We start from the raw sequence: 17,806 nt of genomic DNA, 5'->3' as shown, positions 1-17,806 counted from the left end.
CTAACATAGGCGGAGCGAGAGTTCCAGACCAACCTGGAATGCATAGTGGGAGCCTGTCTAAACAAACAAACAAACACACCAACAAGAAACCAACAAGCCAACTAATAACAAAGGCAATAACCCGGCATAGTGGCACAGGCCGGTAATCCTAGCTACTTGAGAGGCTGAGGCAGCAGGATTATAATTTCAGTGCTATGGTGCTGTAGCTCAATTGGTAGAGTGCACGCCCAGTACTTACAAAGCCCTAGTGTGTAGATCAGGTGTGGCGAATCACGCCTGTAACCTCTCAGGAGGTGGAGGCTGGAGGACCAGGAGTTCAAGGCCATCCTCTTCTCCAAAGTGAATTTGAAGCCAGTTTAGGATACAAGAGACTGACAGAGAGAGAGAGAGACAGAGAGAGAGAGAGAGAGCAGCCTGAGCAGTTTAGAAAGACCATTGTCTCTAAAAGTTGAAAGAAATCTGACGGCGTAGCTCAGTAGTAGAGCGCTGCCTGGCTTGTGTGAGGGCCTAAGGTTTCAGTCTCCATTACTGTAAGTATGACCAACCTACCAAACAAACAAAACCATCACAAAACCTGCCAGAAAGGATCTGTGTTGTTCCAGGAAAGCCAAGGGAGGTCAGAGCGGAGGACTGGCAGGGTCTAGGTTGGCTAAGGAAAAGGAAGGTGGCAGGTGGGTTTGCAGCCCAGAGCTGGTGGGAGTCCCAGTTCCCAAACAGAATTCTACCCTTGTACTCCCAGTGCCTCCTGGGATGGGGCAGCCAGTGGGTGGGCTCAGACTGCAGTCAAGCAGGATTGCTGCCCGAGGATCAGACTGAGCTGGCTTTTCCTTCCGGGCCTCTAAGACCTTTCCCTTCCTCTCCCTCAGAGCTAGACTAGGCCAGGGCGAACCCAGCCTCCTGGGATTCCCAAGGGGACAACAGCGCCCACTTAGTTCTGACCCTTGAGGGCCTGGGAACTGGGTCTGGTCTGTTCTTACCACGCCCCTAAGACAACTTCTGCTCCTGTAGCTGCTCGGCTGAGTTGCCTTTGGGGTTGGGCCCAGCTCTTTTGAAGGTTTTGCTCTCATCCTGTTCCCTGGGAAATGGGGGGAAGGGAGCTAGTTGAGGAGCATGGGGGTGATGCCAAGGTTGCCTTACCCACCTCCAACCCTTTCCTTACCAACTCCAAGATGAGCTTTCATAGAGGAAGAAACAAGGACCAACCAAGTCAGCCATTCTGAGGGAAATGTCTTTAGATCCTCCCCCCCCCCCCCCCCGCCCATTGTCCTGGCTCTGTTCAGGCTGCCACCAACTTAGTGACCCGGGAATGGTCTCCTAGCCTCCAGGCCCTTGCTCCACTCAGTCCCCACATTTTCATAGGACTTTGGCTATAAAGTTGCCCTGTTTCAAACCCTGCTACGGCCCTTCCCGCCTTCAGGGTAAGATCTGCACTTTTCACTTTCCAGGCCTTGGCCACTGCCTGTGCCCTCAGCGCTCTGTGACTCTGTTGTCAGCCTGTCCAGTTATTCTAGCTATGTGGTCTCTGTGCTCTTGCCTTTGTCCATGGCACTGTGTCTCCCTGGAGAACCCTCACATGAAAATCCCTCCAGTCTCTCGGGTCTTTGCTCAGATGCCATCCTCCTCAGAAGTCTTGCCGGCCTCCGCTGGGGTAGATGTGCCTCTGCCCTGCAATTCATTGTTTAAAGTTTTTTAGTTGTAGTTAATATATGGAATAATATATGATATATAAATTTTTATGACGTATGATTTAATATACACACACACACATATGACTCGATGGTATAGACCAGTAGTCCCAGCACTCATGAGGAGAATTGTCATTCATAGGCTAGCCTAGACTATACGAGCTCGCGTCTCAATCAAAACAGCTCTTATTTCAAAGAGAATAAGAGATGGTTTGTTTATCCTGGAGCCAAATATGAGTGACCATGGCCTGGGAACACATATTTAAGTTACCCCAAATATCGTGTTCCAGGAAGGCAACAGTTTCATGAAGTTTTTATAGTAATGGAACAAAGTGTTTTAAGAAAACATTGGTAGAAGCACCAGGCAGCAGAACCTTGGCAAATCAGGGAATTCTGTATTATGGGCCCCAGATGCAATCAGAATGCTCTTAGCCTTTGGGTTGGTGGAAGCTGGGAGTCTGTATATTCCAATGATATTACCTAATTGTCACAGGGTGTTAGGCCAAATGCAGAGGTGGGCAATACATGGCTTGGGGGGGGGACTAAAGATAACCTAAGATAATTTTACTTGAGACCTCTAATATTTCAGATCCCCACAATCACAATTCTAGACAGTTAGCCTGGTAGGACATCTTTACCAAAGATGCAGTGTGTGTGTTTGTGTGTGTGTGTAAGAGGGCCTCATTGTACAGACACACACACACACATGTTCACACACACACATACGCATGCACACGCACGGACACACACATCTATCACCATAAAACCTGCCATTTCAACCGAGTTAGCTTCAACATGTATCAAGTATATTCACGTTGCTATGCAACAGATCTCCAGAACTTTTCGTTTTGCCACGTGAAGTGGTACCCATTGAAGGCCTTCATTTTTCTTTCCTCCCCTTTCCCCGTTACGCTGGGAGTTTCTTAAGGGTAGGTTGCCAGCACAAAGCAGGGCGGCAGGCCTGTAGATGTATTTACCAATTCAGCATATCACATTGAGCGCCTTGCTGTAACACTGTCCAGACACCGAGCAACCGGAGGACACAAGAGATCCCTAGCCTCCTGAATTTTACTTTCTAGCCCTGGGAAGATGGAAAAGACAATAAGATAAAGATGAGTTAGTGGTTCATGCTGAGGGGCAGATACGCCAGGGAGACAGAGCACAGAGCATCCAGCTTTAAGTTCCGGTAGAAGAGAAATTTTTGACAGCTGCCATTAAGGCAGAGCCTTGACTGAAGACGGAGGTCCTGTGGCTGCCTAGGCGGTCCAGGTAGAGAGAGCCTGGTGTAAAGTCCCTGAGGCAGGGGTGTGCCTGCGTTTTCCTCCCTGAGGTGCAGTGAGGCAGTCTGTGGCTGGGGCAGGTGATGAAGAGTTGAGGTGGAGAAGAGGTAAGTTGTGGGTGGGGCAGATACACAGGCCCTGTCAGAGATGACTTCTCTGAGTCATCTAAGTTTGGGGCAGAGGAATGCTGTGGCCTCACTTTGGCTTTGCAGCATGTCCCCTACCCCAGGCTGTATTGGGAATAAACTGTGGGGGTGACACATGCAGACTGTGTAGATGGTCAGTTGGCAGCAATTTCACAGGTCTGCTTCTGCTGTCCCATTGGTGACATCATCCTAGGGTGATTCCCAGCAGTGATGGAGTCCTGGTTCCATTGAGCTTCCTCCCTCCCCATCTGTGGACGCGACTCTCCAATGCTCCTATGTTTCCAGTTCTTCTTCAGTCGGCCTCCCAGGATCAGGAGCAGGAGACAAGGGTGTCTTAACTAGCGGGGCTGCAGGAGACAAGGGGTGTCATCTTAACTAGCTGGGGTTGCTGTAAGCAGAAGACCAGAGCCCCAGTGGCTTAAACCAAACTGTTCCTTTCATGAAGGTCTGGAAGCTAGAAGGCGAAAATCGGGTGCCATGTGGCATGAGTTAGATTCTTGATAAAGGACAGCCGACTTACATATTCACTAACAGAAAGATCCCTTCCCTGTTCCTCTCCTGTGCTCTCAACAGTCTCCTGTGGCTGTGCTGGTCTCACACTCTGTGTAGCTGAGGATGACCTTGAACTTCTGATCCTTTACTTCTGAATACTAGGATTACGGGGGAGTGTCGCTGTACTCAGTTTTGTGGGGGGCTGGAGGTGGAGCCCAGGACTTCATGCATGTTAGGTAAACTCTCAATCAAGTGAGCTACACCTCCAACTCATACCACACCTTTTGTTTTGTTTGGTTTTTTTTTTTGAGAGAGTCTCACAACATGGACCAGACTGTCCTCAAACTGATAATCCTCCTGCCTCAGCCCCACAAGTGCTGGGTGTGTACGTGGGTGCCAGCATGCTGGGCTTTCTCTCTCTCCTCTCTCTCTCTCTCTCTCTCTCTCTCTCTCTCTCTCTCTCTCTCTCTTTCTTTCTCTTTCTCTCTGTTTTTGGAGACAGGATTTCTCTATGAAACAGTCCTGACTGTCCTGGAACTCACTCAGTAGACCAGACTTAGCCTTGAACTCACAGAGATCTACCTGCCTCTGCCTCACAAATGCTGGGATTAAAGACGTGCACCACCACAGTCCAGGCGGGCTCCTGCATCTTTTTATAAGGATGCTAATCCCACTTGACAGGGTTCTACCCTCATGACCCAAACATCTCCCAAAGGCCCACTACCTAAACCATCATACCAGGGTTAGGAATTCAGTACGTGAAACTGGGGAGTGGGGATGATACCACAAATTCAGTCCACACACAACACGGGTTTGTTCTAGAAGGAATGAAGGCAAGAAGCCCTCTTGCTCATCTGGGGCTGTGGGCTGTGCTGACAGTGTACAGTGGATCAGGATTTGGAGCCGGCTTGGACTATTAAGTGCTGGAATGAAGGAGGAGGCCTGGTAGGGAGAGGTGCCCTCCAAGGGAATATGAGTGCCACCTGGTGGCAAGAGTGATTGTTACTGGGGATTTAGTTGTGAATTAAATACAAGCTCCAAGTAGATCAGTGTGCAGACAGGCTCTGAGCCTCTCTGTCAAAGGCTCGATGTCCAGGACTGGGCAAGAATTCAGTAGGCATCTCATCTATTTCATGCCTGGAAACACCATGATTGATTAGCCAGTACGCTGCCTATTATAGGTCAGGCCATGGTGAACAATGCTTTGTCTATACTGCCCATTGTGATAACTCTGATCACATTGCCTTTAGCGATGCAGTGCTGCCGCTTGGGTCCCAGTGAAACTCATTGTATTTAATTTATCCAATTGAGCAGCGGCGTCTCCAACCCTAAGGTCTGGCACAAGGAAAAGGACAACAACAAGTCCTTCAACTGGGCTGACGCCCTCTCACCATCACAGTATGAGTGATGGGCGTGTCTTCTTGGAGGACTAGGTTTAGCACAGCCTACCCACTCTAGCATTGCGGTTTTCCCGAGCCTTAAGAATCCCTCCATCAACACCAAGCCACAGGATCCCAGGTATTTCCAACTCCTTTTCAGTAGGCTGTCTTTGGACAGAAGTTTTATCCAACCATTCAAACAAACTTTGACACTTCTTAAAAACTGTGCAAGCTCCCATTAAACCTAGACTCGCCACACGGAGGCTCCATATCAATAAACTCAGCCTGATCCAGTTTTATGTTCCTTCCACCATTATCCCACACCCTTAAAATCCATCACACATATCCTCCAGACTTCTGCTTGAATGAGTTAGTAAACTTGTTGAGCTCTTTAGTAGTGAAGTGTGCTTCCTCAAAGACTATGCTTCCAATCTCCCCACTAGGAGCCTGCTTAAGCTTTAGTCTGGTTATAGGTCTAGAGGCAACTCTTGGTGGGCCCTGAGGGACATCAGTATTGTCTTGCTTAGCATCTCCTTCAGAGAAAGTCACTGCTGCCTTAGCAGACAATGAAGGATTAATTTCCTCAGTCAAGGGCAGAAAAGGCAGTATTTCCAGGGGCGGTGGCGGGAGTGCGTCCGCTGAGGACAGAGAGAACTCTTCATTCCTCAGGTGAGAAAAACCCTTGAGATCTAAGGGTTCGAAGTTCTCAGCTTCAATTGGGTCCTCCCACACATCTCCACTCCAAGTTACAGGGTCCCCACTTTAGCACCCTCAGAGGCTGGGACTTGGCTTTTCTTTGTGATTCAGTCAATAACTCAGAATGAAGGCTTTGACTTGATTTTCTAAAACTTGAGCTCGGGGGCTGCTGGAGAGAAGATCCCCTTCCAGGGCGCACGTAGAAAGATTTAGACATTTATTCACATCTGGCGCTGGTCAATATCCCCTGAGTTTATTTTTCTTCGTATTTTGAGATGCTAGAAGTTGGTTAATTGTATCATGGAGCACATTTTTTTTTAATCAGTGGTTTCATGAATATCAATTTTTTTATTTATATATATCTTTTTTGATATTTATTGAGCTCTACATTTTTCTCTACTCCCCTCCCTGCCTTTCCCCTCCCCCCTTTAGCCTTCCCCCCCAAGGTCCCCATGCTCCCAATTTACTCAGGAGATCTTGTCTTTTTCTACTTTCTACTTCCCATGTAGATTGGATCCTTAGTGTCCTCATTGTTGCCTAAGTTCTCTGGGATTGTGGTTTGTAGGCTGGCTTTCTTTGCTTTATATTTAAAAACCACCTATGAGTGAGTACATGTGATAATTGTCTTTCTGAGTCTGGGTTACCTCACTCAAAATAATGTTTTCTAGCTCCATCCATTTTCCTGCAAAATTCAAGATGTCGTTATTTTTTTCTGCTGTGTAGTACTCCACTGTGTAAATGTACCACATTTTCCTTATCCATTCTTCATTCGAGGGGCATTTAGGTTGTTTCCAGGTTCTGGCTATGACAAACAAAGCTGCCATGAACATAGTTGAGCACATGTCCTTGGGGCACGATTGAGCATCCTTTGGATGGATATATACCTAAAAGTGGTATTACTGGGTCTTGAGGAAGGTTGTTTCCTAATTTTCTGAGAAATTGCTACACTAACACCCAAAGGGGCTGTACCAGCTTGCATTCCCACCAGCAATGCAGAAGAGTTCCCTTTTCCCCACAACCTGTTCAGCACAAGTTGTCATCAGTGTTTTTGATCTTGGCCATTCTTACAGGTGTAAGATGGAATCTCAGAGTTGTCTTGATTTGCATTTCTCTGATGACTAAGGATATTGAACATTTCCTAAAGTGTCTTTCAGCCATTTTAGATTCCTCTGTTGAGAGTTCTCTGTTTAGGTCTGTACTCCATTTTTTAACTGGATTATGTGATCAATTTCTTGAGTTCTTTGTATATTTTGGAGATCAGACCTCTGTCTGATGTGGGGTTAGTGAAGATCTTTTCCCATTCTGTAGGCTGTCGTTTTGTCTTGTTGACCATGCCCTTTGCTTTACAGCTTTTCAGTTTCAGGAGGTCCCATTTATTACTTGTTTCTCTTAGTGTCTGTGCTGCTGGGGTTGTATTTAGGGAGTGGTTCCCTATGCCAATGCGTTCAAGTGTACTTCCCACTTTCTCTTCTATAAGATTCAGTGTGGCTGGCTTCATGTTGAGGTCTTTGATCCATTTGGACTTGAGTTTTGTGCATGGTGATAGATATGGGTCTATTTTCATTCTTCTACATGTTAATATCCAGTTATGCCAGCACCACTTGTTAAATATGCTTTCTTTTTTCCATTTGATATTTTTTGCTTCTTTATCCAATATCAGGTGTTCGAAGATGTGTGGATTGATATCCGGGTCTTCTATTCGGTTCCATTGGTCCTCCTGTCTGTTCTTATGCCAATACCAGGCTGTTTTCAGTACCGTAGCTCTGTAGTAGAGTTTGAAGTCAGGGATTGTGATGCCTCCAGAAGTTCTTTTATTGTACAGGATTGTTTTGGCTATCCTGGGTTTTTTGCTTTTCCATATGAAGTTGAGTACCGTTCTTTCGAGGTCTTTGAAGAATTTTGCTGGGATTTTGGTGGGCATTGCTTTGAGTTTGTGGAGCCCATTATTTTCCTTAGTCAATTAATCCAGAGACGGTAGGAGCAACCAACATCATCACCATTTTCCTTGTACTTTTGCAAACTGCCAGAAGTTTTATATAACACTAAAACAGTTGCTCCTCACACTTGGTGAGTCAGGAGAACCAAATGTGTTTGCCTCCTTAAGTTTGTAAAATAGTTTACACTGTGACTTTCCGTACTTTCTGAGATCCCAGGAAAGGCTTCAGGAACTGTTAGCTGTAGGTGTTAACAAATTGGAATAACTTTATTTATTAATTTATAAAGTTATTCCAAATTGTTAACAATTTGCTATTCCAATTTGTTAACAAAGAGTTAACAAATTGGAAAGTTATTCCAGAAACTTAAAGAAAAATTCATCCCTCTAATTCTATTGTTCTAGAACCATTTCTGGATTAGTCAGGGTTCTCTAGAGGAACAGAATTTATAGAACGAATCTATCTATGTATAGAAAGGGGACTCATTAGAACGGCTCACAGGCTGTGGTCCTGCTAACCCAACAATGGGCATCTGCCAACAGAAGGGTCTAATGATCCAGTCCACAAGGCTGGATACTTCAGCAGGTCTTTAGTGTGCATTGAAATCCTGAAGAAGTTGGCTGTATGCCAATAAAGGGATGGACTTGCCAGCAAGAGCCAGAGGAGGCAGGCAGAGGATATTCCCCCTCTGTGGACTTGGTTTCCATCCTGGAGAAATGTGACCAGGGCCAAGATCTCAGTCTATGCCGAGCCCTCCCTCAGTTCCCCCCTGGAAGAATTGATGTTTTCTAGTTGCTGTGACTTCTGTGCCAGCCTTTGCCAGACATCTGACACTGCCCAGGAAGATGCTGGAGGGGTTAGGAAGGAGGCTCACTTGGGAGAGTGCTTGTCTAGTATCTTAGCCACTGCTCTATTGCTGTGACAAAGCGCCACGACCTAGGCAATTTATTAAAGAAAGCATTTAGTTGTGGGCTTGCTTACAGTTTCAGTGGGTTAGTTCATTATCGTCATGGTGGGAAACATGGTGGCGGGCAGACAGGCATGAGTGGGACCCCCAGTGACACCCTTGCTCCAACAAGGCCACACCTTCTAATCCTTCCCAAACAGTTCACCAACTGGGAACCAAACATTCACATATACGAGCCTATGGGGCCTATTCTCATTCAGACCCTCACACCTAACAAGCACAGAGACCTCGGTTTGATCCTCAGCATTTCAAAAGCTAGGCATGATGGTGCACACTTGTACCCCAGCAATCAGGGAGCGATGGTGCACACCTGTGACCCAACACTCAGGGAATGGAGGCAGGAGGATCAGAAGTTCAAAGTCATCCTCAGCAACATGGCAAGTTCAAGACTAGCTTGGGTGACATGAAACTTTTTAAATTTCTTTTTATTAATTTTTTTAAATGCAATATAATTTTGGTCATATTCTTTTTCCTCCCCCAACACCTCCTGGATCCTCCCCATCTCTCTACCCACCCAAAGTCATGTTCTTTCTCTCCCCCCAAAAGAAAAAAAACCCACAGACAAACAATAAGAAAGTCAAAATAAACTTAAAACAAAGCATTAGGACAAAAATTCCAAAAGGAAACAAAAAGCACGGAGTTCCTTTTGTATTGGCCAACTCCTCCTGGGCCTGGGGCTGTCCCGGAGTGTGGTGGATATACCCAGTGACAATCCATTGACAATCCATTGAAAAACATAATTTTCCTTCACGCAGCAGGTATGTCTTTATCAAACCCTCCCTTTGAGACTTAGGGATCTATGCAGAGTTAGAGGAAACGTGGGGGAGGCTCCAAAGGAAACAGTGTCATCCAGACACAAGAGGACTGGTGCTCATATGAGCTCAGAGACCGAGACAGCACACACGGGACGGACAGCACACACAAGGACGGACAGCACACACAAGGACGGACAGCACACACAAGGACGGACAGCACACACAAGGACGGACAGCACACACAAGGACGGACAGCACACACAAGGACGGACAGCACACACAAGGACGGACAGCACACACACACAAGGACGGACAGCACACACACACAAGGACGGACAGCACACACAAGGACGGACGGCACACACAAGGACGGACGGCACACACAAGGACGGACGGCACACACAAGGACGGACGGCACACACAAGGACGGACAGCACACACAAGGACGGACGGCACACACAAGGACGGACGGCACACACAAGGACGGACGGCACACACAAGGACGGACAGCACAGGTTCAAACCCGACCCAGTCCCAGTGCTGAGGAGGGGAAGGGGACACCACCGCTTCCTAGCCAACAAGTTATTGAAAACATGCTTTTTTGTTTTGTTTTTGTTTGTTTGTTGGTTTGTTAGTGGGGCATGGCTGGAGAGGTGGCTCAGTGGTTAAGGGTACCTCCTGCTCTTGCAGGGGACCCGAGTTTGGTTCCCAGCACCCACATCAGGAGGCTCACAGCCATCTGTAACTCTAGCTCCAGGGGATTCCGTGGGCACCTGCACTCATATGAACAAACACATTCCACACAGACATATATAAACAGGATCAAAAATTAGGGGCTGGAGAGATGGCTCAGAGGTTAAGAGCATTGCCTGCTCTTGCAGAGGTCCTGAGTTCAATTCTCAGCAACCACATAGTGGCTCACAACCATCTGTAATGAGGTCTGGTGCCCTCTTCTGGCCTGTAGGCATACACACAGACAGAATATTGTATACATAATAAATAAATAAATATTTTTAAAAATTAAAAAAATAAATTAAAGGAAGGGGAGATCCTGAAATCTGTAGTAACAAACACGTAGAGACCTTTGTAACTGCCCAACCCTGGCCGAGAGCTGCGTGGATGGAGCCCAATCACCAGAGACTCTAGGCATTTCCTGGCCCCAACAGCAGTGCGCTAATGTTTCACCTACTGTCTCCTTTGATCTCCCGAGCGGTCTTCCCAGAATGAACAGTTCCAAGCGCAGAGCTGAGTCCTTCTGCCCCCCAGAGCGACTCTCCACCCTGCCCCACCCTGCTCTGAGCCCTGGGAGGCTCACCTGCACCCACAGACTCAGCAGGCTCCCCTGTGCACCGCCTTCCGGTTGGGTTGGGTCAGTGCGAGCCACTGGCAGGTGAACCATGAACCAGAGGCGGAGGGAGAGTGTAGTGGTGGGGATTATTGCCTCGTGTGTGCGTGTGTGTGTGTGTGTGTGTGATGAAATGCATCCTCTAGCTGCTCATTCTCACGTTGGTACTAACCCCGTCCCTCACCCCAGGTGACAGTACCATTCCTTAGATACAGTAGTAGGTATTTTTCACGTGGCTTTTCAAAACACCTGCGAAGCAACCTGAGGAGGAAAAGGCTTATATTGTCTCAGTTTGAGAGTGCGATCTGTTATGGCCAGGAAGACACGGACAGCGGGGACATGGGGACTTCAGCTAGGAAGCTCAGAGCTGATTCCTCAGTTTACTCTCTCCTCTTTATTCAGTCCAGGACCTCGGTCTCTGAGGGGCTGCCTGCTATTAGCCCGATCCAGACAGTCCCTCACAGACTCGGCCAGAAGCTGGTCTTCCTGGCTGGTTCTGTGCCCTGCCTAGCTTACAAAGTATGATCCATTCATGCTTTTTCTGTTGGGACTTTGGCTGACACAGGTTCTATTGTATTGATGATAAGGCAGAAGTTCTTAAAGTTGAATGGAAGTGTGTGGTGAAAGTGTATTGTGAAATGACGAGGCAGTGATTTAATTCAGGGGAAGGGGATGGTTCAGGAAGTGATGGGCCTAGCCCAGAGCCGTTAAACTGAGCTGACTCACCCACCCCTTAACGGCCACAGAGAGCAAAGGTGAACCACAGCCTGTTGTGTTTGCAAGGCGCCCTGATCCCTCTTTGCTCTCATTGGCTGTCAGCCCACTGACTCCTGACTTTCTAGCTCAAGGCATTGGTTTTAATGGTCACTAAATGTTCCCAAGGACTTGTCTGTGTTTGCACAAGGCTCCGCTTCATATTCTGGTGTGGCTTGGGATATTGGTTTCCCTTCAACTGCAGGTCACGACTGCACTTGGATCTCTAGGCTGTGAGCAGAGCCTTAATGCCGAGTCTGTGCTGCTGCCTCCCCAGGACTGGCACCTTGGGCTTAGGTCCACTTAGAGTGTCCCAGCATCTTTCTTAAGGCTGGTGTGAAAAAGTTCGGGGACGCGGGGGTGGGTGGAATTGGACAGAGCTGAATGAATTGCTTGCTGGGTGAGGCTGGGATGTGAGCAGTCTCTCTAGGGTGGCTATATACTTACTTTACCATGAGTGTGCACGAGTGAGCGTATGAATAGCAGGTCTTGTGTGAACACAGGGTGGGGATGTGGGCTGAGTGACCAAGGAGCGAGTATGATTTGTCTGTTATGAGCGACCGTGATTGTGTGCGTGCTCAGACCAATCTAACTTAAGAAGGCTGGAGGCGCCCTCTGGTGGCCACAAGTAGAATCCTAATGTGAGCGTCCCCCCGCCCCATGGTTTCCTGACAACAGTTGCTACCAGCAACTCCACCCTTTCTCAACCTCAGCTTCAGCCTATGTCACACTTCGAAAGTAGCGTCATCCCCAAGCCCAAGGGCTCTTTCCTATCCCTGGGTCTGGGTGGAAGTTGGGGAGAATGGAGGAGAGAAGCAAACTGTATAAAACGAAACTTTATTGCTTTAAAGGAAACTGACTAGGATGTACGGGTTCCATGCATGCGCCCAAGGTCCTGACCACAGGGTGCAGTGGACTGAGCACCCTGGAGGAGGAAGAAGAGTATTGCTGCCTGAAGATGGAGGTTGGAGAGGGTGATCCAGAGGACCCCTGGGTGTCCCAAACAGCAGTTGACATGGCAAGACTTAACTACCACTTTCTACGTTCGTTCTTTGGCCTCTAGAACATTCCACATAGGAACCCGAGCAGCTTCTCACAGGGGTGGGGATTTAAACACTCTCCTTGGCTGGCTGTCCCCTGTCCCCGGTCCCCTCCTCTGAGACCCCCAGTTCTTTTGTAGAGCTCCCTCCATTTCTCTCTTCCACTGTGCTTTTCTGCGAGGCTGCCTGGCCTGGCAGTCCCCTGGGGTAGGTAGAAGCACTGCTTTCCAGCTCAGCTGAATAGACCCTTGCACGCATGTAGTTAATTTGCTAATCTAAATGTCTCTCTGAAGCTGGGTTTGCCATGTTACCTATACCAGGTAGCCAGCACAGAACCCAGAATATCTGTATCAAACAAAACTGGCTTGCTTAGTGAATTCAAAGTGGGGGCACCCAGCCCCGCTAAGGACCCCTCCACCCGCAGTACCTCCCTGCTTCACTCATCCAGCTTGAGGTTCAAATGGGGGTCAGATTCGGAGCTGAAGCCTGCGGCTTGGCATCGCTTTGGTCTGGTTCCTGGTCTCCGCTCTCCAGAAGCTTGTGGTGACAGCGGCAAGTGGAGGCTCGGCTGGAGGACTTTGGGGAGATGCCACTCTTTTTAGACTTGCTCAGGCCTCGCATAACCCTGTGGAAGATGAGGTAGCAGATCTCACAGATGGTGAGAATAATGCAGACAGCGGAGGCGCCTACCATGAAGTAGGTAAAGACTTTCTTCTCCGTGGGCCGAGCGATGTAGCAGTCCACGGTGTTGGGGCAGGGTTCCACGCCGGCACACTGTACCAGACGCGGCATGGTGAAGCCGTGCCAGAGCTTGTGTAGGGCATATAGGAAGACGAATTCAATGATGAGTTTGAAGACGAGGCTGAGCAGGTAGGTCCACCACAGGCCACCGTGCTTCTTGCCAGGATGGCTGTACAGCTTGGCACATTGCTCCCCGTGCTTCTGGCGATGCTTGCGCTCCCGTTCCTCGCGGTAGGCTACGTGCAAGATGACCAGCATAGAGGGACACGTGACAAAGATGAGCTGCAGGGCCCAGAGGCGAATATTGGAGATAGGGAAGAAGTGGTCATAGCACACGTTGGTACAGCCAGGCTGCCTGGTGTTGCAGTCAAAGTCTTTTTGCTCGTCACCCCACACGCGCTCAGCTGCCACCACATACACCAGCACCCGGAAGACGAACACGACCGACAGCCAGATGCGCCCAAAGGCTGTGGAGTACTGGTTCACACCGCTCAGCAAGTCCTGGAGCTTCTTCCAGTCCATGGCTCCAGCTCACGGCTGGGGAGAGGGGCACTGTACCCACCTGAGGGAACGATGGAGAAAACTGTTACGCTAATGGTTCGCTTGATGACTATTAATTATAATTAAATAATGATTAAAAATATTTTTTGTTTATGGATATGTGGGTTATTGTTTATATATGTGCACATGCCACCGAGTCTAGAAGAGGGTGTGGGATCCTCTGCAACTGGCGTTGATAGGCCATTGTAAGCCACCAGACTATGTGGGTGCTGGGAACTGAACTCTGGTCCTTTGATAGATCTCTTAACTGCTCACTCATCAATCCAGGCCTGACTTTCTTTTCTTTCCTTTCTTTTTTCTTTCTTTCTTTTTAAACAAAACAAAACAAGCCAGGTTCAGTGGCACATGCCTTTAACCCCAGCACTCATGAGGAAGAGGCAGGCAGGTGGATCTCCATGAGTTTGAGGCCAACCTGGTCTACACAGTGAGTTTCAGGACAGTTAGGACTATATCACAAGACCTTGGATTGAAAGAAAGAAAGAAAGAAAGAAAGAAAGAAAGAAAGAAAGAAAGAAAGAAAGATTTCACTATGTAGCTCAGGCTCAGCCATCTCTCCACCCCTTGTCCATTTTCATTTTTATTTTTTTAAATACAAAACAAGTTTCACAATGTAGCCTAGACTGGCCTGGAACTAGTGACTCTGCCTCCTGAGTGCTGGGAGTAAAGGTGTGTACCTCCATGCCCACACTCACTGAACTTTTCCTTTGGGTGGACCTGGTCAGTCATCACCAGGATCTAAGAGGTGATGACCCTTCCCAAGACACAGATAAGACATGGAGGCTCATGAGGAATGTGCAACCCGCCCAGTCAGCATTAGAGTGTATTGCAGACAATGACCCTTTACAGTGGTGCTCACAAGCTCTCTCCTGTGCTCTCTCTCTCTCTCTCTCTCTCTCTCTCTCTCTCTCTCTCTCTCTCCCTCCCTCTCCCCTCATTTAACCCTTTGGGAGGGCACCCTGAAGTGGCGCCCACTCCCCTTCCAGCTAATGGATGGAGAAGCCGATAATCAAATGACTACAAATCATATTGAGTGTTCGATAAGTGCTGGTGACTCATGACTGCAGGGCGCAGGCAGGCCAGGAATTTGCATGAAGAGGACTGAACTTAGGCCCATGTTCTTCCTTCCCTTCCTGGATGCCCACCTCAGACCCCCCTTTTTTTTCTTTCCCTTTTCAGACAGCATCTCGAAATGGCTTTGAACTCTCTGTATAGCCAAAGATAACTTTAAAATTCTAGGCCCCCATCCTCTGCTTCCTGAGCGCAGGAAGGTTTTGCAGGAGTGTAATGCCATACCCATTTTATGTGGTACTGAGGATGGAACCCCGGGGCCTCGGGCATGGTAGGCCAGTACTGACGGAGCCCCAAACAATTTTGAAAACTGTTTCCTCATTGATGTCTAGACAGCATGGCGTTGTGAACCTGTTCTACAAAGAGGCCACTGAAGCTGGAAGAGGAGAAAGGACCTGGTAATAATTTTTCTTTTTATTTACATTTTACTTTTAGGTGTATGAATTTTGCTGGCATGTATTTCTATACACCATATGGGTGCCTGGTGCAGATGGAGGCAGGAAGAGGGCATCAGATGGAGGCAGGAAGAGGGCATCAGATGGAGGCAGGAAAAGGGCATCAGATGGAGGCAGGAAGAGGGCATCAGATGGAGGCAGGAAGAGGGCATCAGATGATGGAGGCAGGAAGAGGGCATCAGATGGAGGCAGGAAGAGGGCATCAGATGGAGGCAGGAAGAGGGCATCAGATGGAGGCAGGAAGAGGGCATCAGATGGAGGCAGGAAGAGGGCATCAGATGATGGAGGCAGGAAGAGGGCATCAGATGGAGGCAGGAAGAGGGCATCAGATCCCCTGGAACTGTAGTTAGAGACAGCTGTGAGCTGCCACGTGGGTGCTGAGAATCAAACCCAGGTGCTTTGCAAGAGCAGCCAGTGCTCTTAAAGATTTAGTTATCGCCCCATCGCCAAGGCCTGCCAACATTGCAGTCAGTGGTAGTAAAGGCAGGAGGTTGGCACCAGAGGAAATGCACAGGGGTTTGGGTCTGTTTCCTAGGACAGCACTCATCTCAGAAGCTATGTAGAGACAGCAGGGCCTGGGGGATCCTAGCCACCCCTGGGTTTGCTGTTGGCCCTGGCTTTGTAGAGACTGATCAGGCTGGCTCATCTTCCTCCCAGTTCTGGGTGACTCAGCGGGTGTAGACAGGCGGGTCAGATGAGTGTACCTGGGGTTGGCATGCTGATGGGGTGTGAGAGTGTTTACCTCTCCCCAAGCCCACGTGGACTTGAGTGTGCACGGGAGTGCTTCAGAGGCTGTTTCGGACGACTACTGGACCACCACATTGGCCCAAGCTGTCATTATCCCCATCCGTATTCCTGCCACAGTCTCCTCATGGGCCTGGGAGCTATTCCTTGTCCCCTGAAGCCCATTAAATCACAAATGATTACACTTCCCTTTCTTAAACCTCTTCGCTCCCTCACTGTGCTTAACTCGGAACCTCAAGAGTCTACAGCCCTGTCACCCGCCCCCCCCCACGCGTACTCACACGTGCAGACACACGCACGTGCACACTCACCTTGCCTCTCTTTGCCCAGACCTTGCCTTGATTGCTCCTGCCTGGAATGGTCTTCCTCTAAAACCTTAATTGGCCGGACCCTAAATCACTACTTAGGTATCTCTGCTCAAACAACATCCCCTTAGGGTCTCCTCTCAAAGGACTTCAGGTCTGAACCTGCTCCAGCTAGTCTGTTCCAGTTCCCTTTGTTTTCCTAAGCCCTCAGTCTCAGTTTGAAATTTAAGTCTTGGTCTTCGATTTGTTTGTTTGTTTTTGTTCTCATTTATCATCTGTCCAATTAGCAAGCCTCCTTGACTGTCTGGCTGCTTCTAAGTTTGATACACAAAACTCAGCATACAGTAGGCGCTGAATTCACGCTGAATGGGGAAAGCTGAGTTTTCAGAGAGGCGGTGGAAGGGCTGGACAGGACTGCAGAGGAGCTAGACAGCAGTACACTTCCTCAGTATTGCTGCCTTCCACGGGGCCTGTCTTTTGAGAACCTCAGTTCTGGACAAGATGGGGGTGACCGTGAAGCCCTAGTACTCGGACCCCCAAGGGTTTGCTCCGGATACTGTCTAAACCCTGGTCTCTACAGAAGGGCCATGGATTAGCACCTGAATTCTGATCTCCCACTGTCGCTTACTAGCTAGGGGACATCCGAGAGGTCTGTAATGTCGCTAACCCTGTTCCTTATCTCCTATCTTGGGTTGCTGCAAGAATCCCTGACTGTTCCCTCTCCAGCCTGCTCTTCCAAGGCGTGCTCTGGGAGAGGTAGGGGGAGGAGAGGGAGTTCCTTTTACTGGTACTCTCTAATACTGCAGCAATCCCCCCCCCACACACACACACACTCTGGGGCTCCCTATTCTTCGTGCAGGCTGCCCAGTTCCTCCTAAGACACACCCCGAGACAGACTCACTTGCAAAGTATTTCCCGCCTAGCCCGTGCTGGGGACTGGTGGAGCCGGTTCTGGATCCACCGTCGCCCCCTAACTCCAGCTGCCAAAAAAATCGTTTTTATCCAGGTGCAAGACAGAACCTCTCCGTCTCTTGCTTTTTACCCCTCACTGTGGCTGACTCCAAAGGTAGAGCTCCCCACTTGGGCCCTGGGATCCTAGTTTCCTTCTATTCCAGGTAGCTTGGGAGCTTGTGGACCTGGGAAGGGGGCGTCCTTCTGGCAGCCTTCCAGCGGCTAGTACCGCCACCGGGTCCAAAATGCTTCGTGGTGTACGCGCGTTGTGTGTGTGTTGGGGGAAGCAAGGTAGTCTCTCCACTGCCCTTCTGCAGCACTCTATCCTCAGCCTGGACGCGTGGGCAGGCTTCAGTCCAGCCCACCAGGAGATCTCTATAGAGAGGGGTGTTCAGTGCCCAGGATTGTTGCCGCCCCTTCCCGGTACTTACGGTCAGCGGCGCTGCCTCCGTTGGGTGGCTCCTAGTGCCCAAGACCCACGGCAGAGGAGGAACGAGGTGGGAGCCAAG

General features: G+C 49.1%; 1 protein-coding gene across 1 annotated transcript; it reads right to left on the bottom strand.

Moving 5' to 3' along the window:
- Positions 1-12,632: 12,632 nt before the first annotated feature.
- On the bottom strand, positions 12,633-13,735 carry Gjb3 (gap junction protein beta 3). The gene has a single exon (XM_057784921.1). The coding sequence runs from the start codon at positions 13,733-13,735 to the stop codon at positions 12,929-12,931; it is 807 nt and encodes a 268-aa protein (XP_057640904.1). The 3' UTR covers positions 12,633-12,928.
- Positions 13,736-17,806: the final 4,071 nt, after the last annotated feature.

The sequence above is a fragment of the Chionomys nivalis genome, chromosome 11 (assembly GCF_950005125.1).
Source record: "Chionomys nivalis chromosome 11, mChiNiv1.1, whole genome shotgun sequence".
Lineage (NCBI taxonomy): Eukaryota > Metazoa > Chordata > Mammalia > Rodentia > Cricetidae > Chionomys > Chionomys nivalis.
This window is presented reverse-complemented; position numbering and strand designations above follow the sequence as displayed.